Here is a 27983-nt window from a genome sequence, read left to right as displayed (position 1 = left end):
GGCAGTGTTTTGACAGTGATGCAGCGAGAGACAGCAGCAACAGTGATGAGCTCAGTCATGGTTTCCTGACCCCGCTGTGACACTAATGAGCGGGAGATCTTCAGGCTCTAGGGCTTCAACAAGGACCGTCTCCCGCTCACTGCTCAGGAAACAATCTCTACCTAGAGTCATCACACAAAACTCTACAGCTACATTCTGCCTGCTTCATCCCTGTGGCTTCTGAGGCATTTCAGCGGGAGAATGATGAATAAAAGCAGGATAATTAAGGGCAAACAGGGCAGCTGAAGATAAAGAACATCTGACAGTACTGAAAGAACATGTGAATCATTTGTTCAGTGTTAAAACAGGTTCTTCTGTGTACAGATTACTATAAGTCAGTGGTTCTCAACTCCAGTCCTCAGGTCCCACTGCTCTGCACATTTTGTAAGTCTCCCTTATTTAACGCACCTGATTCAGATCATCAGCTCATTATGAGAGAAATCCATGAACTGAACTGAGTGTGTCAGATAAGAGAAACATACAAAATGTGCAGAACATGGGTCCCAAGGACTGGAGTTGAGAACCACTGCTATAAGCAAGCCATTCATAAGTTTTAAGACTAACAATTACACAAACACGAATTAATCAGAACACCTTAGCAATTGCCTAGCAACACCCTAGCAACTGCATACAAACACATTAGGTTACAGAGAACACATTCTAAAAATGACTCAGAACACTGTAGCAACCACATAACAACACCCTTACAAACACTAAACTACTCAGAATACCTTAGGAGCTTCATAGCAACACCCTAGCAACCACAAATAAACATGCAATACTACTTAGAATATCTTAGTAACTCCATAGTAACACCCTGACAACCTCACAGAATACTGTAGCAAATGCATCCAAAGCCACTAAACTACTTGAAATACCTTAGCAACACCCTAGCAACCACAATCAAACATGCAATACTACTCAGAATATCTTAACAACTGCATAGCAACACCCTGACAATCTCACAGAACATTCTAGCAAATGCATACAAATCCACTAAAATACTTGGAATACCTTAGCAACACCCTAGCAACCACAATCAAACATGCAATACTACTCAGAATATCTTAGCAACTTCAAAGCAACACCCTAACAACCACAAACATTCATGCTAATGCTACTCAGAAACTATTTGCAACTACATAGCAACACCCTGACAACCTAGCAGAACACAAGCAAATGCATACAAACTCAATAAAATACTCAGAATAACTTCAAAGCAACATCCTAACAACCACAAACAAACATGCTATACTACTAAGAATGTCCTAGCAACTGCATAGCAACACGCTGACAACCTCACAGAGCACCTGAGCAACTACTTACAAATGTTCTAAAAATGACTTAGAAATCCTTAGTAAGCATAGCAACATCCTGACAGTGAAAAACTCAGATCACAGAGCAAATGCATAAAAGCTCACTAAAATACTCGTAACACTTTAGTAACACCCTAACAACCACAAACAAACAGACTACTACTCAAAATACTTTAGCAACTGCATAGCCCTGACTACCACACACAAAGGTGTTATAGGCTACTACTCAGACCCTCTTAGATACTACATAGCAACACCCTGACAACCTTGCAGAACACCCTAGCAAGTTCATACAATCCCACTAAAATACTCAAAAAACCTTAGCAACACCCTAACAACCACAAACAAACATACTATTACTCAAAATACTTTAGCAACTGCATTGCAACGCCCTGTCTACCACACAAATGTGTTATACTACTCAGAACCTCTTAGCAACTACATAGCAACACCCTGACAACCTTGCAGAACACCCTTGTAAATGCAAACAAACCACTGAAATACTCAGAATACCTTAGCAACTTCAAAGCAACACCCTAGCAACCATAAACAAACATGCTATACTACTCAGAATATCTTTGAATTACTTAGTTACTGAATAGCAACACCCTGACAGTGACAACCTCACAGAACACCCTAGCAAATGCATATACATAATGCAAAACACTCAAAACACCTTAGCAACACCCTAGCAACCACAAACAAACATACTATTACTCAAAACCCTCAAGCACCTGCATAGCAACACCCTGACAACCTCCCAGAAAATCAGAGCAACTGTACACATTCTAAAATGACTCAAGATCCCTTAGTAACTGCAAAGCAACACCCTGCTAACCTCCCAGAACACCCCATCAAATGCATACAAACCCACTAAAATACTCAGAATACCTTAGCAACTTCAAAGCCACACCATAGCAACCACATACAAACAGACTACTACTCAAAATACTTTAACAAGTAATAACAACTGCATAGCAACAACCCTAACTACCACACACAAACGTATTATACTACTCAGAGCCTCTTAGCAACTACATAGCAACACCCTGACAACCTTGCAGAACGCTCTAGCAAATGCATACAAACCCACTAAAATACTCTGAATACCTTAGCAACTTTAAAGCAACACCCTAGCAACCACAAACAAACTATTACTCAAAATACTCAAGCAACTGCATAGCAACACCCTGACAACCTCCCAAAAAGCACTCTGGCGATGTTTTGCACAGAAATAAAAAAGTAAAAATCTCTATTTTTGAAAATGTTATTCAGTGCCACTGGTGGTGCACTTGTACACGTGACCTTTAAAAAAGGACACATATAAGCAAACGAATCCGTCTGACACTTTCACAGCTACAATCACTGTTGCCACGTTCTTATCAAGCATCTGACGAGCAATCTGTAAGATTGATTATCTCAAAATCTCAATTAACATGAAAGCGCTTGGAGCAGAAATGAACCGTTGTTGTCAGCATGTCGCTGCATCACAGAGGATTTGTGTTTGCCATGTCGAGTTCACGGTTTACCAAAACACACCAAATGAGCACATTGTTTCCGAACAATAGTTGAAGCCTCTCTCTCTTCCCTGTTTCCCAAATAATTAACTTCATTCATTCTGAAGGGAAGCGCGCGCCGCACCAGGCGAGAACTCATTTAGACTGATGATTCAGACCTTTGTGCATATGTAATCTGCAAGTGAGCGTGGATTCGTGGAAAGCAGTCATGTTGATTTCACATCAGATTTTAGCTATGCATACAATTTCATATGCTTAAACACTGGAAGGGATTTGGGGATTATGAGAGGTAGATTGGTTTTCCATCTGATAATGGAGAAAAAGAGGATCAAGATATTGAGCAAAGGAGTTTAGCTGGAGGCAGGTTTTAAGCACATCTGTGCAAAGCACCCAGAGCTTTTTAATAATTCATGCGTCTTCTACACAGAAATTTGTCAGAGTGCAGTTTCTGTGCCAGTAGATGTTACTGAGATTTTTAGCCTCAGGGTTTCTGCGAACAGTCCTCTAAACCTGCCATACGTCTCCACAAAATAAAAGAGAACATAAAAAAAAAAAGAAAGTTGATTCTGATGACAAATGCAGCCAGCATATTTGCAAATAAATGTTTGGAAATGAACATTTTACTAATGAAAACATGCACCGGTGAATCTGGGTGAAAAGCAGTCATGAACATGAGCAGCTCAATTCTCATTATGCATAAAAAACAACAACAATAGTAATATAAATAAATAAAAATAATTAAAAAATAAAACCATCCTTGTTATAATATCAAAAAATAAATAAACAAATCTTATAAAAATACATATTTAATTAATATTTCATATTTTACATTGAAATTCAAAAATGTTATATTAATTACTTTATCATATACTGTTTTTTCATTGCCACTTCCATGTTGTATATTTATGTACATTATATTATTTATTCAAAACAGTAGTTTAATTAAACTGTATTTATTTCTTTTTTATTTATTCATTTTAAATGATGTATTAGAGTAATGGTAATCTACTGTCATTGAGAAAAACGGAACATACATGAAACGTAAAAGAGAATTTCACTATTTTTTTAAATATGTTTATGCAAAATATAAATATATTTAGAGATTTTTTACATTTAAATAAATGAATAAATGAAATATTGATTTTTTCCCCCTTTGATTTTGAGATGAAACATAACCTAGTCATGATTTGTAAGATTTAGCCATCCACACACACATAAAACACCTTAATGCAGTGGAAATAGACTCTGACCTGTTAAAATGGGAATCACTCTCATTTCTAATCCACTTTAACACCTTGCCCTGCGCTTTTCCCATAAGATGTAACTAGGCATTCTTAGAAACACAACGAAAACCCTTCAGCAAGATTTATTCAGGTAGTCTAATTAATTCATTACAACTGTGACTTGCTTTACTGGCTTATGGATGTTAAATCCAAATGTGGCATCAGAAGTGCGGACAACTGTTGATCGCGGTGAAAGCACTGTTTACATACAGGGGTGAAGTTCTTGTAAGTGCAGTTTTCACCCCGGAACCTGCAGGCCAGCAGCATGTCTTCTAATTGGTGGCCCAGCCTGTCAATCATCTCTGTGGTGTTGAGCTGGTAGTCAGGAGGCGGGCTGTAGTTGGAGAAGTCCAGAAGATGCAGCATCCTCTCGCGGTGTCGACTGTGTTTGAGCATGGAAACGCTCTGGCGGTTGACCGTGTGGTTCAGGTGCATGATGTCCATCCAGTAGCCGCTGTGGTAGAGGTCAGCTTTGGTGAGGTTGGACACGCGGAGGAGGTTCTGGTTGCAGAACGTAACGGCCGGAAACGTCATGTTGTGAGACCATACCATGTAGATCTTGGTCACGGCCGGGTAGGAAAGAAGATACAGGATTCGATTCCACGACCATGTGAAGAGGAGCCCCAAACAGACAAAAATAGCCAGGAGCCAAAACAAGCGTTGGGTTTTAGATTTGTATGGTGAAAATGCGTGTTTTAGCCCGTGGACTTTTGTTCTGAGAACAAATGCGGTCGTAGCGTCCTTAGCGCCGTGGGTTAAAGACATTTTGAGTCTTTGCCGACTGCTGCGTCTCTTGGCATCATCCATCAGAGGGTCTTTGTTTATTGCCTCCTGATTGGATGCAGACAAATCTTCCATAGTGTTGTTAAACTCTGAACAGAGGTTGCAAAGTTTCAAAATGCATCATGCATTTGGTCTTAATGTAGAAACGTGATCCTGTGATTGATGATCACATTCATCAAATTAGCAATGGAAAAATCCTAATGAATTCATTATTAAGCTTGAATCTTCTGCATCATTGCCAGTCCATGCAAAGAAAAACTAAAAATGCATAAAGGCAAAAGATTTGTACGTTACCAAGCTGTTCCAACAAAGCTTATTAAGATAAATACAGCTAATTTCACTCTCATTCACAGCGCAGTTTCTCCAGGATCCTCAGGTTGATTTGTCTTGCACTTCAACAGATCAGATTGAGTTTTCTCTCTCATCCTTCACCTCTTCTCTCTTCTTCGGCTTCATTTTTTTGTACAGAACAACTATGAGAGGCTGGCTGCAGATTCTTGTTGCTTTCCCCTTTGTGTGAGAGCGCCCAGCCCCTCCCACTCGGCTCAAATTATTCTGTCGATGGATTTGCAGCAGGCATATAGATCCATTTGTCCCTGCTTCTTGCATTCCTCAATCGGGAAACCCAGAAGCTTACATATTTCTTGTATTAAAGTAGAAAAATGACCAACTAAGAGTGCACATGAGATTCCCGGAGGGTATGTCATTTATCACACTTGCTTTTTCTGTCTTCGTTGATGCTTTGAGGGCCTTTTGCAGTTGTTTATTTTACATTAATATCAACAGTCTTCTCATTGAGATATATATATCGGCTTTATTAGTATTATATTTATGTGCTTTAATGGATTCACTCAACTCAAATGAGCTCAGATGAACTGTTGTTTACTGGTTATGCGTGACGCAAAACTGATACAGTGGACGTGCAGCTGATCTTTATTTCTACAAAATCCTGTGCTGACACCTGTAGGACACCATAAAGTGCTATTATATGATGTATGATACATACCATATGCATGATACATATTAAAGTCTATATGTACAGTAGGGGGCCAAAAAGCCAGAGATCACACTGAAATATATGGGACTGGAAATAAACAACATTGAAACAGATGTCAATCTCTGATATTATGGTTTAAATAAAACTTGCAAAAGTATTATTTAAATTAAATTGGAAAAAGGCATAACGGAAGAAATCTGACAAGTGATCTCCGACTTTAACATGTACAATCTACCATGTTTTTAGGCTGATGCATTTAATTAAACATACCAGGCAAATATTTTCATATATTCTCATCTGTAAAAGCCCAGTTAAATCTCTGTTTATGCTTGCATTTTATTATTTTTCTTTGCTCCGTAACTTCCTCGCCTTCCTGAAAGAAAATGACCATAAATATGACCTATAAAAGATTAATTTCAGGCATCAGTGACATTGAATGTGTGAATGTGACTGCATGCCATCAAAGTAATGCTCATCTGATCAAGAATTGCATCAGGTAAATAGCTGAATGTCTTCAAAAACCACGCAAGGGCATTCTGGAACACAACATCATCTCTCCCTAACTATTTATCACTGCAAATCACAGTTTCTGAAGATTGCATTCTGCCCTCATTTGCTTGCCAATACGTCTGAGCCGCCCCAGAATAACCAACCCAGTTTATCATGCTTTTTTTTTTTTTTTTTTAATCAGCCACTGGACTTTCTGATGATCTGCATAAACAGGGTTTCTGGAGCTTTTATGAAGTTACATTTAGGACTTTTTAAAGACTTTAAGACAAAGTAAAGAAAAATTAAGGAATAAATTGCATTCAATATTTTCTCTATATACTTCCAATCGATCTTCATTATACTTTTTAAGTAATTTTACAAAAAAATAAAAAAGATGTTCATCCTTGGTATTTTTGTCGTTTTCCAGTGCAAATTTCCACATACTCAAGACAAGCAAAAGTCTTGAGAATAGTTGTTTTCTGTGAAACGGATTAAAATGTTTTTGAAACTGATCAAAATGAGTTTATGGTTAAAAAGAACAAATATGCACCAATGGACTTAGGAAAAACAACTGAATTAAAAGGGAAAATACGTTTTCATAAGCCATTTACAGATATTTGTTCTTGTTTTTTTTTTTTGTTTTTTTTTTTTATCAATTTCTCAGAAAACAAGACTTCATTCGCAACTCAAGTAAATGTATCTTGATTTAAAGATGGTAAGATATTTGTATCGGAAAACAAGAAAAAAATGCTGAGGAAGATATTACTTTTCTAATACTTTCTGCTCTCATTTAAGACTTTAAGACCTTAATTTGTGGAAGGGTGAAAAGACCCTTTTAAGACCTGCAGAAACTAATAAAGAACCGCCCACTTAGAAATAGACAAACCATCAGACCAATATGTAATGCAACCAACTACAGTTTGTTTGGCATTTATGTGCCATTTAGAGGATGCCACAATAATAAACTAGTGTGGAAAACGGCATTGCAAGAAATTTGCACAAAACACCCATAAACGTCATGACCAGAATTTATGTTCATCCAGAAGTAATAAATACAGATTATTTCATAGGCATAACAAAACAAAATGGCAAATATAGTCTTACTTGTGGAAATATGTTGTTTACTTGCTTGCCACAATCATAAGTGTCTTTCAAAAATCTGACCTCACAACCTTCGGCATGATTATTTCATCCTAAAAAGAACTAATTACAAAGTCCATCTAGCTCATTTACGTTGATAGAAATTAAACTGGTTCATGAGCTCATCAGAGCTGAAAAGAGATTAAATTAATCTTCTAATCAATAAAATTTGCAGCTGCTTAGTAGCTGTATGTCTCAAAGACAGAATCATTATTCCATAATATTCCAGCGGTGTTGCATAATATTCCATTCTTGTGTTTATTTACCAGACTTCTCAGGAATGAAGAACTATCTGTATTTCTTGGTCAGGTAACATGTTTCACTGCACGCCAATATAAATATAGATGAGAGCCGGGTCTCTCAACGGTGGCTAATTTTCTCCCAGTTACATTGGAGCCACAGTCAATATTCCTCCGTCTAGGATCATTAAACCTCATGGATTAATTTGTCTTTCACAGGCAAAACTGCAAGAGCTTCAAAAATCATCCAGTTTTCTGGTGTGTTGTATATACATTCGCATAAACTAAGATCGTTATCTTATTCCTGAGACCTCAGTTTCTAATATAATATTCAGATGGAAAACTTGAGTATAGGTAATGTGATTTTGATCATCTGAAGAGTGCAAAACGAATGCTTTCTGACTGCCAAAATTCATCCCAACTGGAATGATCGGTTTCTAAACTTTCTTACCTGATGCCATTTGCCCAAAAACAACTTATCAAATTAAAACTTATATGAATAAATCAAATGAACTCCTAAAGTCAAAGTGGTCAGCAACTTTCCATTACAGTTTGTTTGTTTAAGAGAAGCTTTTTTACATTTATTTTGACTCAAAATCATGGCCAAAATAAATGTCACCTCTTGCATTTTTTTCAGAAGTTGGAATAAATCAAAGCCGTTGCAAATATTCTCCATGATTTTTCCATATCTGCTGAATTGGACAGTCTCCTATTCAAAACTTGTACACATCGTTTGACTTCTATGTATTTTAATAAACATTTAGGCAAATTTGATTATGCTTTCACCTACCAATAAATAAGAACTCTCAGCTGTGATTGAAACATTGATTAATTTCCCATATTTGCCATAAAGTTTTCCATATTTCCCCCCAAAGTCAACACAGAAAAGGTCCTCACATTGCATCTGGGCCTGATCATGCTGTAAATCTTCCAGCTGCTAAACTCTGAATTGAAAACAAGCATCTTGGGATGGTTCAAAACAAATCACTGGCCTTTTCTGAAGTGGCACGCAATGAGTCCAGATCTATATCCAATTGAATACTAATGAACAGACCTGAAAACAGCAGTCGATAGATGACAGCCTTTAAATCTGGAGCATTTTGCTGAATAAAACTGTTGGAAGAGAGATGTAGGAATGTCTCTGGTGTTTCATAGCAGTTATAGTCCAAAGGCAGGGCAACCGAACGTTAAATCAAAAGTGTCGATAATATTGTCCAGACTGTTATCTGTGGGGTTTTGGTTCACTGCATCAAGGAAATACATGTGTGGATGAATTGCTTGAGAAAAATGCCAATATTTTTGGCCATGAGTGTACAAGGGCGATTCCCTCTACGACAGCTCAGGGTTAAGAGCCTTGTTTAACGGTACAATGATGATAGTTCATGAATCACTCCAAATGGGGCTTAAAAGCCAGATCTTTAACCACTAAACTACACCACCAGTCAGATAAAATAGTGAGGGTAATTGAAAGCGATATGAAGATGGTTGAGCCATCAGACTGGGACGGTTTCTACCTGTCCCGCTGTCAACTTCTATTGGAGCTGATCATGGACGTTTATGAAAGTAGGGCAACTATTGCTGAAATACTGCTGGAGTGGATCAGTGAGTGACAAATGATTCAAATCTCTTCTGTTTTGATTATTTAACAAATCAATGCTCTAATGCCAAGTGCAAAATCGACACGCTTACAATCTGTAAACGTGTAGGATTTACAGCCGTTTGGTAATAAACCTCAGCACTCCAAACTTTAATTATCAGGGAATAAAAGCCACATGACCAGCCTTTACAGAACATCTGTGAATTACAATCTTCTTCTGCTTTCAAATTAGTACCTTTTCTCTGGGAACATCCTGTTAATGTCCCAAAGGACATCTGCTGGTTCTGTAATGCATAATTCCATTAAAGCGGCACTGTGAACTTTATATGAGGTTTCATTCAATAAAATACATGTGCTTAAGCGCTAATTTGAAAACAGAATTTTAATGAGCTCGAGTGGAGCAATAAGCACTACGGCCGCGTCTCTAGAGCAAATGGCTATTTTTGTGTATGTATGCAGCTGTGAATATAAATGTTTGAAAAGGGGAAACTAATATAGATTAAGCTCCTTTTAAGGAAAAGTCATTTTTTCTGGCCCCAATATATGAGACGACAAAAATATTTCTTAGAATTCAATACTGAATTACTGAATATTTGTGTGTACAAAAAAAAAGAAGATTAAAGATGATTAAAAATAGTTTAAAAAGGCAGCTAAAGACACATTTTACCCCAAAGGTGGCGACAGAGAAATAGTGTAGCTATATGAGCAATAATGATATGGAAAAAAAATACCATATGCAAATACTTTAGATAAGATGTAACATAAAATAACCACTTTATGAAATACCCAGCATTTTTTTCCTGCATGTTTATTCATTTTGGCATTTCATAAGTACTTTCCCAAGTACTTTATATAAATTATTTTAAAATATATTCGACAAAAAAGGCTTTGTGTGTGTTATTTTAATATCATTAGCTTTATTATTATAGTTTTTAATATTAATATAAGAATGTAAGTTTTATATTTTCTGTTTTCATTTTAAGTTTAGTTAACTGTTTATTAATTTTTATTTATGCTTTAGTTATTTTAGTACAACTAAAGAAAATAAAAAGTTAAACTAAATTAAAATGAGGAATGTTGCCTTGGCAAATAGATGAAATATTTTATAAAAATACAAATATTTTATTTCAGTAAAAGTTTATTGTATTTCAAGTAACAAAATGTTTTTGTAAAGTTTTAGACAGTTTGCTGCAACATAAAGCTGCAACCTTTAAAAAAAAAATAATAATTACATTTTAAATATATACGTATATGAACATGAAAATTTGATTATGGTTTAGTGTTTTAGGAGGAAAAAATAAATAAAAAATTTGGGCCTTTAGAGCTATTTTCTATAAGACTAATGTCGTCCAGATAACATCTAGAAGTCCTGAAATTAAATCCTTCCCTTTTTTATTAGCCCATGATCCATATTTCAAGACTTTTATTGAATTCATCATAGCAGTTTTATTGAGTGCATCAACCCAGTGCACATGTGTGAGAGATATGAGCGGTTTGATGGGAGCAGCGTTCACATTTCAACAGGCGGTTGGTCTGCCGTACAGCTGCACATCACTAAATCATGTCAAATATCTGCGGTGGGGTGTCGATGAAATTTTAAAAGCACATCCCCAGACCCGTTTGAGCTTTACAGGGAGGCTGTGCTCAGACTAGTGAAGTGTGTATCAGAATGAACCCGAGCGAGCGGATACAGACAAGGACCACCCGTCCTCTTGTGAAGATGCTTCTGTTTAAGCTGGAAATAAGTGGTCCTGAAACTGCTCTGCAGGGATCGCAACTGATTTATCTCTATTTACAATGAGCTAAAGGGAAAAAAACATTTTGTGGCAACTATCGATTTCTGCAGCTTTGCAGTTTGTGGCCTACAGAGGAATTTATCTGCAACTTTTACAGATAGGAAGAAGCTTTTATGTTGTTCAGATTTGATTTTTCAACTTAAAATGTATTCGAGGGCTGAAAATCTTAAATCGGAATCATGTGGTTTTAGACGGCCACTGGTCTAACTGGTCTGTTTCAAAGGTTCTTAAGTACTGTACTTTTCAGATGAAAATCACATAAAAACAGCATGGCAAACAACCTTATGCCAAATGCTGGAGGAAAAAAAAAAAAACTTAAAAAAAAAAAAAAAAAACCAGCAGGATAAATCAATTCCTTCACAATCCTCATCTCTATACTCATATTTCACAAGTGAACCTGAAGTTGTTTGAAGTTGACCTATTATGTATTTTATATAATTATATTTAAAAATAAAAAATCCCCCCCCCCCCCAAAACACTAAACCAAAATCAAATGTTCATGTACATATATTTCAAATGCAATTTTTTTTTTTTTTTTTTAATGTTGCAGCTTTGCTCAGCAAACTAACTAAAACTTTACAAAAACATTGTTACTTGAAATAAAATAAACTTTTACTGAAATAAAATATTTATATCAATAAAATATTTCATCTATTTGCCAAGGCAACATTCCTCGTTTTAATTTAAATTTTCTTTCTTTTCTTTAGTTGTACTTGATGTACTAAAATAACTAAAGCATAAATAAAAATTAATAAAAAGTTAAACAGAAAATATAAAGTGGTTTCAAAATATTAATATTAAAAACTTAAATAGCAAACCTAATGATACTAAAATAACACACGCACGCACATGCGCGTGTAAATATATATAAAATATTTTTTATATTTATTTATAATTTCATTATTTATATTATACAAATATAATCAATTTTTATATATTTATTTGTTTTTAATTTTAATAAATGTTTGTTTTGTGCGGCATCACAGATATTTTTTTTTATTTATTAGTTTATGTATAATTATACTACATTATTAATAAATGCATGTGTATGCATGTGTGTGTGTATGTACATAAATGAAGTATTTCGGGGTAAAAAAAAACAAAAAACTATTTTATATGTTCAAAGAATACTTAACTTTTTCAGTTACTGAAAAAAAATGCTAATTAAATAAACTTGAACAAAACTGAAAATCAAAAACAAGTCTTTTATCTCAAAAAACCTTAGGTTTTTTTTTTTTTTTTTCAGCAGTGAATTTGGCCTGTTACATTAATTTCAATAATCCTAAAATCTCCACACTCTCAGAAATAAAGGTACAAAAGCTGTCACTGGGGCGGTACCTTTTCAAAAGGTACACTTTTGTACCTATTAGGTTCTAATATGTACCTTTAAAGTACCAAAATGGACTCTTTAGGTACAAACATGTACCTTTTGAAAAGGTACCGCCCCAGTGACAGCTTTTGTACCTTTATTTCTGAGAGTGCATAGTCAACCAAAAAACATATTTAGCTTCAAATCCGGAAACAGACCCAGATTTGGGCTGAACAAACATTCTTTGTGCAGTTCATGCAGCCTATCTAAAATACAATCATACATCAGTTTGCAGTGGAAAACATGTAATCTCTTTGATAACAGCGCCATCTTGTGGCCACAGTTCTAACACAGCACTTAAACACTAGATAAAGGCTAACCTGAGTGGTCATAAATGAAAGATGTTACTAGTGCAAAAGATAAATTATGAAAGCCTCCTTTAAAAAGCACACAAATTGGATTAATTTACACCGAAAACACCACAAAACCAAACCAAACAAGTGTGTCCCCCATGCAGGCACTAACTGTTAATAACAGCAATATATAAAATGTTAGTTACAAACAGTGATCAAAGCAGATTCGCATTTAAAGCTGTTAAAGGGAGACCCAAGTCACTCCGTCCAAATGACTGAGAGAGTCAGAAGCTGGCGGAAGAATGAAATGAGTTGCACTGCTGCCTGGCTGCTTCTGTATTCCCTAAACGCAGAGTCTGCCGGGAGACGAGTGTGTCTGTATCAGTAAATAACAGATGCTGTTTTCTTCAAACCCAGGGCCTTGTTCTGCGACTCCGAGCGCAAGCAGGAGAAGAAACAGACCTGTTCTGTCACTCGCAGAGCGTGAACAACCTGCCTCAGGTTTAATTCCTACACTAACTCAAGATTTGGAGTTAGTCAAGAAAGGCTGGACTTTCTTCAAGGATCAGTTCACCCAAAAATGAAAACACTGTCATGTTGCTTTTAAACCTGTAGGACTATTTCTGCCAAAAAACACAAAATGAGAGATTCTGAAGCTGAGTAATCTACTGGCCATTTTTTCTATGCAATGCAGCGTTAAAGCTTGAGAAAGATGCAAAAAAGCATATTAAAAATGTGGTGCATATGAGTATATGTGCTATATTTAAAATCTTCTGGAGCCATATGATAGATTTACGCAAAGAACAGACTGAAATTTTAGTTCACATTAAATCTTGACAACCACCCTAGCTATCCTTGGCATGTTAATGAGAGTTGCCATAAACTCAACGTGAAATGGCATTTACAACCCGTTTTGCTTACATAATCATTCTGAAATAATTCTTAGTGCAACGGGATATTCGGATGAAAAGAATGTGGAGCAAGACCTGCATTATTTATTATGAACTGATTGGACTAGACTGTGAATACATTACATAATTGAAAATAAAAAGATTGGGGGTGTTAAAAAGTAAGAGGGATCTGTGATGTCAAACATTTATTTATTTATTTTTAACAAAGTTCTAGAATTATTTAAAGTTGCAATACTGGCTTATTTATGAGGCAAAACAATAATAACTAATAACAACTAACTAACTAATAAGTAATTATTTAAGCAGAATAGATTGTATATTAAAAATAAAATATGCATTATCCAACATTTATAAATAAACACATTCACATTTTATAAATAATTTAATATAAATATAAATACTGTAAATAAATAAAATTATTTGTGATGTCACACAAAAACAAATATTTAATAAAAAATAAACATTAAACAATTATTATATTTATATAATAAAAATAAATATGTACATTTAAAACATTTAACGTAATATGAATAATACAATTATAAATAAATAAATAAATAAAAAGATAAAGAAGATTTGCAATGAATTCTGGAATTATTTAAAGTTGCAATATTGGCATATTTTATGAGGCATAAAAAATAAGTGTATTATATTTACATAAATAAAATAAGCATGCATATTTTATTTGTAATAAAGGAAAAGAAAGAAAGAAGGAAAAGAAAGAAAGAAAGAAAGAATAATAGAAAGATGTGTGACATCACAAACAAACATTTATTACTACTACTGGAATTATTTAATTATTATTATTATTATTAATACTTAATTCTGGAATTATTATTAATTCTGGAATTATTTAAAGTTGCAATACAGGCATATTTTAAGAGGCATACAAATATACACAAAGAAAAGAAAAGAAAGAAAATATGCATAACTATGCATTAAAGTAGTAAACAGATTTATAATTAATTACAGGAGTATTTCAGGTATATACTGTATACAAAAGCAAAAATCACATTCACAGCAAATGCACTTTGCACCAAATTACTAAGTACTCTCGTTAGTCTTGTTAAAACAATGTTTCAGTTTCATGACTATATTTTCAATAGTGTACACTTTTAACAACAACTTTTAACCCCTATTGACTTCGACTGGGAGTGCATCACTGTAAATATGATTATGATTTGAATCTAAATTAATTTTCTGTGGTGCACAAATGTGATCAATAAAGCTTCCTTTAATGTGCCATGTTTGTGTTGGCAAACAGTGAGTTCGGCGTATCATTACTTGACTGTCTGTGCCAGAACAAAACGCAACATCATGACAAATATTCAGAAGCCCATACAACAATATTGCTGGAGAAAGAGCTATTGATCAAATTAGGCACGTGTCCATTGAATCAGACAGACCGCAGCTGAGCCTCGCCATATTCATTTCACATAGCGACACAGATGCTGATCCGATCTCATCTGAGATGACCATCAGCAGACGATTACATGCATAGCCGGCTAGCATTACCATCCCAGGTGCGTCAGACGCAAATTAAACATCATTAGGTGAGAACATAATGGCCAAATGTTCGACCCAGGAGTATTAATCACAATCTAAATTAATTATAGATGCTTTAAAAGAGATCTGAAAAGATTGCTCGTGCATTTGAGCAATTACTCATCTGATTTTCATACCACAAACAGTATTACAGTATACTGAAAGTCCAGGAAGCGAAGATTTTAATCAGTTGTACAAAAGGGCACGTATTATTTGGGGAAATCTCGGTTTACACTGAAGTGGTAATGAAATACTGGAGTGATGATGGAGTGCTATGTGTGCTATAGATCTGTTTCAGCGTTATGGGAAACAAAAGCTCTGCACATGGGAAAGAAATACGAGACACAAGGTCACACTGCTGGAAACTGATGGAAAGGCTGTGAGCCTCATTTGTTATTCAGAAACAAAACAAAAAACAAAATCGAAAAAAGGCCAGTTTGTCTGTGCTCTCTAATGTGATGCAAACCTTCAGAAAGATCTTCTCAAATGTTCTGGGACACCAGCCGTCTGATCGATGGATTTATTTCCTGATGCCGCCGAGGCATTTCCTGTGTTTTCACTACCGTATAACAATTTGATGCTATTTTAGGTTCACAATGAAAGGAATCCATCATAATGATCATGTGATTTATAACGCAACTTCTGGAATATGGCATTAATAAAATAAACACTTTCTGATAATTTAACATATGGATAATAAACTGTCAGTGGCAAACCCTGAAACAGTGTTCAGTTTTAAATTAGGGTGATCAATCAAGAAATCTAGGAGAAGCGTTTGACATTGATCCGCAACTGCATTTTACCTTTTATTTATGATTTTGGCAGCATTTAACTGGATCAGATTAAGTGATTTCTTTAATTATGGAATTTGCAATATTGGCACATTTTATGAAGCAAATCAAATCAAAGCAAAAAAATAAATAAAAATAAAATAATAAATGTATATTATATAAATACATGAATGAATGAATGATCAATTATAAAACATTATATTTATAGAAATATACAAATACATATATAAATAATTAATAGCATTATCCAATAATAAATAAATTCATATATACATATATACACACATAAAATAAATATAAACAAACATGTACATTAAAATGAATGAATGAATGAATAAATAAATAAAAATAAATATAACAAACTAAACAAAATAAAACATATCAAACATATATAACACGTTTTGCTTTATTTAATGAACGTGTTTATTTTTTGCATCTATAAATTTAACACATTTTTATTTTATTTATTTAATGTTTATTCATTCAGAATAGAATCAAAATAAAAATAAATATATATTATATAAATAAGTGAATTATCAATGATAAAATATTATATTTACAGAAATATACAAATAAATATATAAATAATAGGCATTATCCAATAATAAATACATACATGTATATATAAAATAAATATAAATAAACATATGTACATTAAACATGTATTATCCAACATATACAGGTGCTGGTCATATAATTAGAACATCATCAAAAAGTTGATTTATTTAATTCCATTCAAAAAGTGAAACTTGTATATTATATTCATTCATTACACACAGACTGATATATTTCAAATGTTTATTTCTTTTAATTTTGATGATTATAACTGACAACTAAGGAAAATCCCAAATTCAGTATCTCAGAAAATTAGAATATTACTTAAGACCAATACAAGAAAGGATTTTTAGAAATCTTGGCCAACTGAAAAGCATTAACATGAAAAGTATGAGCATGCACAGCACTCAATACTTAGTTGGGGCTCCTTTTGCCTGAATTACTGCAGCAATGCGGCGTGGCATGGAGTCGATCAGTCTGTGGCACTGCTCAGGTGTTATGAGAGCCCAGGTTACTCTGATAGTGGCCTTCAGCTCATCTGCATTGTTGAGTCTGGCATATCGCATCTTCCTCTTCACAACAAGGATATTATAGTTTTGGATTTTTAAATTAGTTTTTATTTTAATATCGTTTTCAAATTTCCTATAATTTCAGTTTAGTTTTAGTTAGTTTCATTAATGGTTTTGTTAGTTTTAGTTTAGTTTTTATTTTGTGAACACATTTCTATTTAGTTTTTATATATTTTAGTTTCAGTTTTAGTTTTAGTAATTATAGTTTAACAGAGTTGAACACTTCCAGAGTAGACCAAACAAGACATTTAATTTGAGCAAAGTTGAATGTTTGCAGTTTACAGTTAACTATTGTGTAAACCTCTTAATAATGACAATAAAATAATTCAACAAAAACCAAAAATATGCAGCTTATATGTAGGCCTAACTGAGACTTCATGGCACTTGTATACTGCTGCACTCTCGATGATCCGATTGCTTCTATTGTTCTCATTTGTACGTCGCTTTGGATAAAAAAATCATTTAGCGTCTGCTAAATGATTAAATGTAAATGCCTATACAATTTATTAATTCATATTCATGTTCATATTCAGTCATATTAAAGATGTAATCTTGTTTAATATGCCAATAGTTTACAAACAACAAGCTAATCAAGGTTTTCAGAGTTACTAGACAGCATCAGGCAGTTGAGTTTTTATCAGGGTTGGAGCTAAATTCTGCAGGACAATGGCCCTCCAGTGCTGGATTTGAGGAAACATGCCCTGCGTCCCAATGTGCATACTATCCACCCTATCTGCCCTAAATAGTATTAAAAATGACTAATATCACATAGAGTTTAGCACGGACAGTGTGCACATTGGGACGCAGGCTTGTTCTTTGCAATCGTCATTGAAACTCTGTAAACTTTATTTTTGTCCATCTGTGTTTTCAATGCATTAATTTGTTGGATTTTTTGCATATACGAGCCACCGGTGCACACTGTATGTCCTGTCTCCCTCAATGAACGTGCACAATAAGAAGAAAATCTAAAATGCTTTGAAACCTCATACTACTCAAAAATAAATGCGATATGGTGATTTAAATGTTTGCACTTTACTTTGACGAGCCACTCCAGCGCGCACGCGCTTCAGATGAGCAACGCAATCAGACCCAGTTCTAAAGCCCCTTTTACACAACACGGCAAGCGGTGAAAACACAGCGTGGCTGTTTCTTTCTCTCATTTTGGATGCGTTTTATACAGTCAAGGCGGTGCACGTATCATGGACTCGAAGCGGACATTACCATAGTAATCGCAAAGCGTGACAAAATGACTATTCACTAAAGTCAGCTCATCCAAAACTTTTAATTCTGTGTCTGTTAACTCATTCTCATGTTGTTCTCGCATGTCAAGCACGCTTTTAAACGTTTGTGTGCTGTAAGGTGTGCATTATTGTTATTTCCCATTTCATATTTTATAGTTATTTCTCATTTCATAGCCCGGCCGCTTCTTGTTTTTAAATGCAAAAACGCATTCTCTGTGAATAGCCGCTTAGGACGCAGCTCACGTGCATGAAGCGCCATCTATTTCCCTAAACAACCGATTTTCTGGCACAGAAGGAGACCTTATTAAATCACGAACACGATTATTTATTTCTGCTAATTATTATTTTATTTTCGTTAGTTTTTCAGTTACTGTTGTTAGTTTTGTTTAGTTTTAGTTTTTCATTTATTTAGAAATTGTAATTTTATTTCAGTTTACGAAAATGTTCTTTGACCAATAGTTTTAGTCTTCGTTTCAGTTTTCGTTTACGAGAATAACCTTACTTCACAATACCACATAGATTTTCTGTGGGGTTAAGGTCAGGCGAGTTTGCTGGCCAATTAAGAACAGGGATACCATGGTCCTTAAACCAGATACTGGTTGCTTTGGCACTGTGTGCAGGTGCCAAGTCCTGTTGGAAAATGAAATCTGCATCTCCATAAAGTTGGTCAGTAGCAGGAAGCATGAAGTGCTCTAAAACTTCCTGGTATACGGCTGCGTTGACCTTGGACCTCAGAAAACACAGTGGACCAACACCAGCAGATGACATGGCACCCCAAACCATCACTGACTGTGGAAACTTTACACTGGACCTCCAGCAACATGGATTGTGTGCCTCTCCTCTCTTCCTCCAGACTCTGGGACCCTGATTTCCGAAGGAAATGCTAAATTTACTTTCATCAGAGAACATAACTTTGGACCACTCAGCAGCAGTCCAATCCTTTTTGTCTTTAGCCCAAGCGAGGCGCTTCTGATGCTGTCTGTTGTTCAAGAGTGGCTTGACACAAGGAATGCGACAGCTGAAACCCATGTCTTGCATACGTCTGTGCGTAGTGGTTCTTGAAGCACTGACTCCAGCTGCAGTCCACTCTTTGTGAATCTCCCCCACATTTTTGAAAGGGGTTTTGTTTCACAATCCTCTCCAGGGTGCGGTTATCCCTATTGCTTGTACACTTTTTTCTACCACATCTTTTCCTTCCCTTCGCCTCTCTATTAATGTGCTTGGACACAGAGCTCTGTGAACAGCCAGCCTCTTTTGCAATGACCTTTTGCGTCTTGCCCTCCTTGTGAAACGTGTCAATGGTCGTCTTTTGGACAACTGTCAAGTCAGCAGTCTTCCCCATGATTGTGTAGCCTACAGAACTAGACTGAGAGACCATTTAAAGGCCTTTGCAGGTGTTTTGAGTTAATTAGCTGATTAGAGTGTGGCACCAGGTGTCTTCAATATTGAACCTTTTCACAATATTCTAATTTTCTGAGATACTGAATTTGGGATTTTCCTTAGTTGTCAGTTATAATCATCAAAATTAAAAGAAATAAACATTTGAAATATATCAGTCTGTGTGTAATGAATGAATATAATATACAAGTTTCACTTTTTGAATGGAATTAGTGAAATAAATCAACGTTTTGATGATATTCTAATTATATGACCAGCACCTGTATAACACATGTTTTGCTTTATTTAATGAAGGTGTTTATTTTTTTGCATCTATAAATTTTGGATAACACATTTTTATCAGACACATTATCAGACATTTTTATTTTATTCAATGTGTTTATTCAGAATAGAATAGAATAGAATAGAATAGAATAGAATAGAATTCATTGTATAGAATTCTCACCCCTCTCTGACTACCCCAAACCCCTCAGTAATATAAACCCTGGCTAACCTGACACTACCTTCACCTCGATATCTTATTATTACGTTGCCAATATTGCGTTTAAGGCCACCGTAGGGGTCATTTCTCAAAGATGGACTCTAACACTGGAAATAATAAACTTCAAGTACAGGTACATTATTTCAGTTCAGAAGAAACAGATTTTGGGTCTAATAAATATGGCTTCCCTGATGCATTTTGGGTTTGAAAAATAATTAAAAAGAATTTGTCAACTGAAAGCCATTTAAAAGTATAATTCGGTCCAGCAAAAGACCTTAGCCTGGGAAATTAGATGCTTTTGGTTTGCTGTTTCTGTTTAGAGCGATTCAGACTCCCGGCTGGCAGAAACAAGCTCATTAGTGTGGGCAGCTGTTGGGTGTGTGACTAAGATGGAAAGGAAAGGGGCTCAGTACATTCTGCTTCTGTTCACTCCATCTCTCCCTACAGCACTAAATCAATGCCACATCCATACATTTCATCCCCAAATCACTCCATCTCAGCCCCATCTCATTTCGGCTCACCCTTATGCTACTCAAGCAGAACCGCAAAGGCATCTTTACAGCCATCTGATGCCATAATACTCCATCTAGTACCCATCATGCTCCTTTCATTTCCAGAGCCACTGCTACAACCTATCATCATGAGATCTGTTCAGACATGCCTTCATTTCAAAACAAGCTCACGCCAGACCAAATGCTACACCATTTCCATCTGCTTTTGAAAGAGACTATTGCAATTTTTCTTTCATTCCAAAACAGAAACAACATCATGTCTAAGCTCTAGGTATGTTGTGCTTGGCCCTGCAATTGCTGTTTGCTGTTATACATACATGTGTATTAGGGCTGCATGATATATCGCATGCGATTGTCACGCGCATCTCATCAATAAAGCCGATTCCGCGTTTAGTGGTAAATCTCCATCACCTGTTTTCAAATGGAGCGCCATTTAATACACAGAGCCGTAGTTCACTGACGAAGCTACGCAATTTCACATTCAATATCACAGGTGAATAATCTGCGATTCTGAGTGCGAATTGCGTAGCTATATATGTATATGTATGTGTGTAGAGAGTCGGACTTGTAACCCAAAAGGTCACGGGTTTGAGTCTCAGGTCCGGCAGGAATTGTAGGTGGGGGGAGTGAATAACCAGCGCTCTCTCCACCTTCAATACTACGACTGATGTGAGGCCCTTGAGCAAGGCACCGAACCCCCAACTGCTCCCCGGGCGCCGCAGCATTGTCTGCCCACTGCTCCGGGTGTGTGTTCACGGTGTGTGTGTGTTCACTGCTGTGTGTGTACACTTTGGATGGGTTAAATGCAGTGCACAAATTCCGAGTACGGGTCACCATACTTGGCCACACGTCACTTCACTTCACTTTTTTTTGTTTTTTTTTATAATTCTCCAAGTGCTCTTGTTCAAAGCATTTTGTGAGTAATTGTACTTGACTTAACATTCTAAATTTATTTTCTATTTAACATTAATCAGTATAATATATAATGGCTCTGGTACAGTAAAGAATCAGGCTGGAATACCATGGTACTGAATAATTACCATATTGATAAACACTCATTTTTAATATGGTACTTCAAATAATACTATGGATTTCCTATACATGAGCAAATAAATAAATAAATAAATGCTATATGTTCACATCACCATGGTGGCATGTCCAAAAACACTTTAATAACACAGTACTTCTTGTTTGTGCTGTGAGATGAGTCTAGCGCCTGAAGAGACCAGGGCATCTAATGCTATTATGAAGTAAAGCATGCTATCCCATTATTAGGCAGCTAGTGTGATGCGGCTGTAAAACAGCTTATGTGTCAGATGCACTGCACAGTCACACTGTTTTCCTTGAAAAATTACCCTGGAGTGACCAGAACGTAAGCCATAATACTCTTTCCGCTGTTGCCTTGGGTACGCTAAGTTGGCAGGGAGCTAATATTTTGAGCCGCTCTTAACTGACTAGCTCATTTATGCATTATACAAACTAAAGAGTCCTGCTGGGCATGAAAGTTCCCGCTGAAGTAAAAGGCACAAACAGAGGCATTCACACCAACAAGTACTGCAGTGTCCAATCTTATTTGAACCTACTACTGCTGGCCGAGCTAATGCAGGAATGCCAAGTCGTTTAGCTAACTATAGCGCGTGTGTGTTTTTGTTGCTGTTTTTAGTGTAAATAGCAAATATTTCCAACACATACCAAGACAATTATCAAATTTTTGTTAGCAGGGCCTTCTTATCCTAGCATAGACTTCCTTATGCCAAGTTTTTGACAAGTATTCTGTGAAGTACTATATTCATATATAGTCACTGTAGTTTTGTAAATATGATAGTATAAGAATATGCTTAGAAAGTCAGTACAATGTCATTTTTTCCCCCCAAGTTTTAAATGATATTTATTTATTATAAGAAAATACTATTTCAGAGACCAAGAGAATTCTTATTTTTATGATAGCATGGCCTTCATAGCCTAGTATAGTCTTTCTTATGCTGTTTTTTTTTTACCATGCTAAAACCAAGGTATTCATTATTTTATTAATTATCTTGGTCTTTCTACTTCAAAATATAACTTGCCTTTTCTTTGTAAATATTTGAGAAATTCATAGGGCGCAATGAAATCCGTTTTATTTTTTCCAAAATTCAGTTTTATTTTTTTCTAAATTCAGTTTTTTTTCTGTTTTAATTTTTCTGGAATCTGTTTTTTTTTTTTTTTCCATTCGCGTCTGCGCCATTCATTCACACGGAGACACTATTATACTATTTCATATTTAAATAGTATTTTTGCTGCTTAATATTCACAGACACTAGTCCACATCACGTTTTGATTCAAGTGTACGGACCTACATTTGATTTTATCCATCCAGAATTTTGCAAATTCTGAGACCAGCCTCCCCAACACACTCGACCCGCTCCAGTTTGCATACCGTCCGAACCGCTCTACGGACGATGCAATTTCCTCCACTCTCCACCTGGCTCTTACCCACCTAGAAAATAAAGACTCCTACGTTAGAATGCTGTTCATTGACTTCAGCTCGGCATTCAACACAATAATCCCACAACAGCTCATAAATAAACTCAACCTGCTGGGCCTTAACAATTCCCTCTGCAATTGGATCCTGGACTTTCTAACCAGAAGACCTCAGTCAGTCCGTGTCGGCCACAACACCTCGAGCACTACCACACTGAACACAGGTGCCCCACAAGGCTGTGTGCTCAGCCCGCTGCTCTTCACGCTGCTGACCCATGACTGCACTGCCAAGTCCAGCTCCAACCACATCATCAAGTTTGCTGATGACACAACAGTGGTAGGTCTCATCAGCAACAACGATGAAACGCACTACAGAGAGGAAGTGGCACAGCTGGCTGAATGGTGTGGCACTAACAACCTGTCCCTCAATGTGAGTAAGACAAAGGAGGTTGTGATGGACTTCAGGAGAAACTCCGTTGATCACCCCCACTGACCATCGACAGCTCGACTGTGGAGAGAGTCAGCAGCACTAAATTCCTGGGGGTGCACATCACAGAGGATCTCACCTGGTCCACCAACACCATGTCACTCTCCAAGAAGGCACAACAGCGCCTACACTTTCTCCGCCGGCTGAAAAGAGCAAGTCTCCCTCCACCCATCCTCACCACTTTCTACAGGAGCACCATTGAGAGTGTGCTGACCAGCTGCATCACTGTCTGGTACGGGAACTGTACTGCAGCAGACCGCAAGATCCTCCAGCGGACAGTGAACACAGATGCAAGGATCATCGGTGCCCCTCTCCCCTCCATCCTGGACATTTTCCTCACACGATGCTCCAGCAAAGCCAATAGCATCGTGAAGGACTCAACACATCCCTCCCACAGTCTCTTCCAGCTCCTACCATCAGGAAGATGGTACCGGAGCATCAGAGCCCGCTCTGCCAGACTGCTCAACAGCTTTTCCCCCCAGGCTGTGAGAGCCCTGAACTCAAATCACCCCGCCCCTCTCTGAACCCCCATACAAACCCCCTACCTCCTGTAACATGTAACGTGCAATTCGAAGTAGTTATGTATAGGTTTATATTGTCTTACTCCATTGTTGTATGCCTGTATTTATGTAGCACCGTGGTCCTGTGAGGCACGACATTTCGTTCCACTGTATGCTCCCGCATGTAGAGGAATGACAATAAAGCTCAACTTGACTTGACTTGACATTACGCATTGTGTAAATTCCGTTTTTATAACAAATTCACTAGCAATTTCTGAGTGAAAATTGTTTTAAACTATTTTTTTTTTTCCAAAGTACCATAGCGTTACCATTTCTGTACAGTGCTGTCGCATTACTTTTGTAAAGGTTGCAACGTAAATGTGTTTATGTTAATACAACAATAAAGTTTAAGTGGCTTATACAACAAATCACAGTTTCCTGATTCCAGTATAATTAATTATGTGAGCGCTGTCATTAAAACATTGAGACAACATTCCCGTACATAACATTGATTAGGCCGCACCATAAACCGATTACTGAAAGACAATCCTGTGGTGGGAAACTGCACACTTCACCGCTAGATGAAAGACATTATGTAGACACGTCCACTGCCAACAAAACAATTAGTCTCGAGTCTGGACAGCAGCTTGAGAGACAATTTCATCATGATACATGGCTGACTTAGACGATCAATGGTTGTGCTTGTGTCTCCGTAAACTAATGGACAGCAGCCACTTTACACAAGGCATCAAATACAAACACTTCTGAAATGATCTGGTGCAGAAACTCTGGAGTAAATGACTTTTTGGATTGTTTTACACAAACCTTATCAGCTCATCGACTGCTTTATCGATTGCTTTTGTTGTATTTCATTTTAGTTTGAGGTAATGAAATGTTAGAATGTATGTATTGTTTGTGCGATGAAAGGTTGCACGTTTCTCTGCTTGTTTTGGTGGACTTGGCTCTATTAATGCAGCAGTTAAAAATCATATCATGAGCTGGAACAACTCAACAGCATTAGCGGCTAACTGATGGATATATTTCTTGCTAATGATCTCTGCCAGACTATCAGACCACCGTGCCCAAGGCTTGGGAAACATATGCACTCGATGAAGGCATTCATACATATTTAATCAAATCCCTCTAAACTTAGAGCTGACTGCGCAGCTTGAATTACCGATATTCAGCTGAAATCGAAAGTCTAGCGAAAGCAAGGACGTGACAAATCCATCATATCCACAGACCCAAAAGCAGAAGCTTTGGATCTCGACGTCCGTGTTGTCCTGAACCCTGGTGTTTATAAAACCAAACCTTCTCCTGACAGTCCAACAGCAGCTCAGCGGCTTCTGCTGTGATGGATAAGACACAGACACTTGATCAGTGCAAAAAGACAGATTCTTTTTAGAGCAACAGACCCTGTGCGAGGCTCCACTTTCATTACTCAAATCAATGGGCCATATCATTGAAATGCAATCCTTTTTCTCCAGGCTTTGACAGCCATTTGCTGGTGGACTAAGACGTTTTCTAGCACAAGTTCCTTCAACAGAGGAGAAACGTAAAGGTCACATGCACACACTTTCTAATTGCCTAGAAGGTTCACATTTTTGGTGATATTTAAAGAAAGTGGAAAGTGGTATTTTCAGAAGTAGCGTTAAAATCGATTGAAATTGAGTTTGTGTCATTTCAATTAAACAACAATCAGGATTAACCTCAAAACTGAGAATACCCACTTTGCTACTTACACTGTAGGGCTCTTATTGGTTTGTCTTTTTTATTTGATGATTGGACACGACTAGGGATGCACTGACATTATTTTTTATTCATTATTATTATTATTTATTATATATGGTATCAGTGTCCAAAATTAGATGGTTATAAATATTCAATATATAAATTGGATTTATATATAATATTGTATTTTACACACACACACACACACAAAACAGATTAATATATACAAAACAGATTGGGCTGTTCATAAATAATTGGCCATGATATATATAATATGGCCAAATATATTATTATTATTATTATTATTATATAATATACTTGGCTATAATATATATTATATATTATTATATGTTATATATTATAGAATTTAAAAATATATATATACTGATATATTGCTATGGTCAATTATCTACAGCCAAGCCATAAAATATTTAAAAATAATTATATATACAGGTGTGCTAAGAGGGATCATGAAAATTGCATGTTATTTTTATTTAGTACTTATTTCACATAACAGATCTCCACAAGACAAAATAATAACTGAATTTATAAAAAATGACCCAGTTCAAAAGTGAATCTTAATCTGTGTTGTTTCTTGGATGATCCACAACTGTTTTTCTGTGTTGTGATAGTTGTTCATGAGTTGGTCCCGAGCAGTTCAACTGCCTGCTGTTCTTCAGAAAAATCCCCCAGCTCCTACACATTCTTTGGTTTTCCAGCATCCTCTGCATATTTGAACCCTTTCCAACAGTGACTGTATGATTTTGAGATCTATCTTTTCACACTGAGGGCAATTGAGGGACTCATACACAGCTATTATATAAGGTGAAAACATTTAGTGATGCTCAAGAAGGCAACACAATGCATTAAGAGCCAAAGGGTGTAAACTTTTGAACAGGATGATGATGGTGTGTGTGTGTGTGTGTGTGTGTGTGTGTGTGTGTGTGTGTGTGTGTGTGTGTGTGTGTGTATGTATGTATGTATGTATGTATGTATGTATGTATGTATGTATGTTTGTTTATATATATTATTTATTTTTATTATTGCTATGGCCAATTATCTACAGCCAATCTATTTTGTCTAAACTAATTAAAAATAAAGTCAATAAAATAAATTTAGACATCACAACATTATAATGTATATTTATGAAAATTGTATAGGAATTTTGAGATTAGTTGAACACTACAATGTTTAAACTCAAAATAAAAACTTCAAAGCAAAATTACACAGTATCATCCATTATACAAATTAATTGGGGGAAAAAAGGCTAAAAACTATTTGGTCCTGACATATCATGCATCCCTATAAAAGACCAACACGACAATCAAACCGCTTTAAAAAGCGATCACCCCTGTCAAAAACGGTTAAAATGCCTAAACCCTGGACATCTCTCCACCTTTACTCACAGTTGTGAAGTTCTCCGGCCCGCACTCTTTTCCACGATACTTGCAGTCCAGCAGCATTTCTTCAATGCTGTGGCTGGTCCTCTGCACAAACTCCAGCATGTTGAAGGTCTTGCTGGGGAAGAACTTGCTGTTGTCCGGCGGCTGTCCCAGGGCGGCCATGAAGTCATCGAAGTCGCTTTGCTCCACACCAAGCAACCCCGCCATCCAGAAGAGATCATTGCGGATCATTTTGGAGCGTCTGAAGCTGTTGTAGTTGCAGAGGGTGATGGCCGGAAAGTACATGACGGGACTGTCCATTTCATCCAGGATGGTGACGTGAGGATAACTGAGGTAGTCCATCACGGCTCCGGCCACCTGGTAGAGGAAGATGGACAGCGAGGAGAGGAACGCTGCTGCCCAGAGCAGACGTCTGACGGTCACTCCTCCGGGCAGGAAGATGTGGCTCAGGCCATGAAGGGTGCAGTTGGCTCCGAAAACAGTGATGTCTGACGGCCGGGGCTGCTCTTCGTCTTCGGCGGAACCCATCGCGATGGACTGA

The 27983-nt window shown here is 36.5% G+C and overlaps 2 protein-coding genes across 5 annotated transcripts in view; both read right to left on the bottom strand.

Annotated features, from left to right (window-relative positions):
• Nucleotides 1-27983, bottom strand: part of LOC131533708 (acid-sensing ion channel 1C) — a 108670-nt gene that overhangs the window by 15997 nt on the left and 64690 nt on the right. The window lies entirely within an intron of this gene.
• On the bottom strand, nt 4262-5443 carry LOC131533710 (acid-sensing ion channel 1-like). Its single transcript, XM_058766128.1, has one exon. It carries the CDS (start codon nt 5011-5013, stop codon nt 4282-4284), a length of 732 nt encoding a protein of 243 aa, XP_058622111.1. The 5' UTR covers nt 5014-5443; the 3' UTR covers nt 4262-4281.

This window comes from Onychostoma macrolepis, chromosome 24 (genome assembly GCF_012432095.1).
Source record: "Onychostoma macrolepis isolate SWU-2019 chromosome 24, ASM1243209v1, whole genome shotgun sequence".
Taxonomy (NCBI): domain Eukaryota; kingdom Metazoa; phylum Chordata; class Actinopteri; order Cypriniformes; family Cyprinidae; genus Onychostoma; species Onychostoma macrolepis.
The sequence above is the reverse complement of the archived record's forward strand: the minus strand, read 5'-3'. Positions and strand labels throughout refer to the sequence as shown.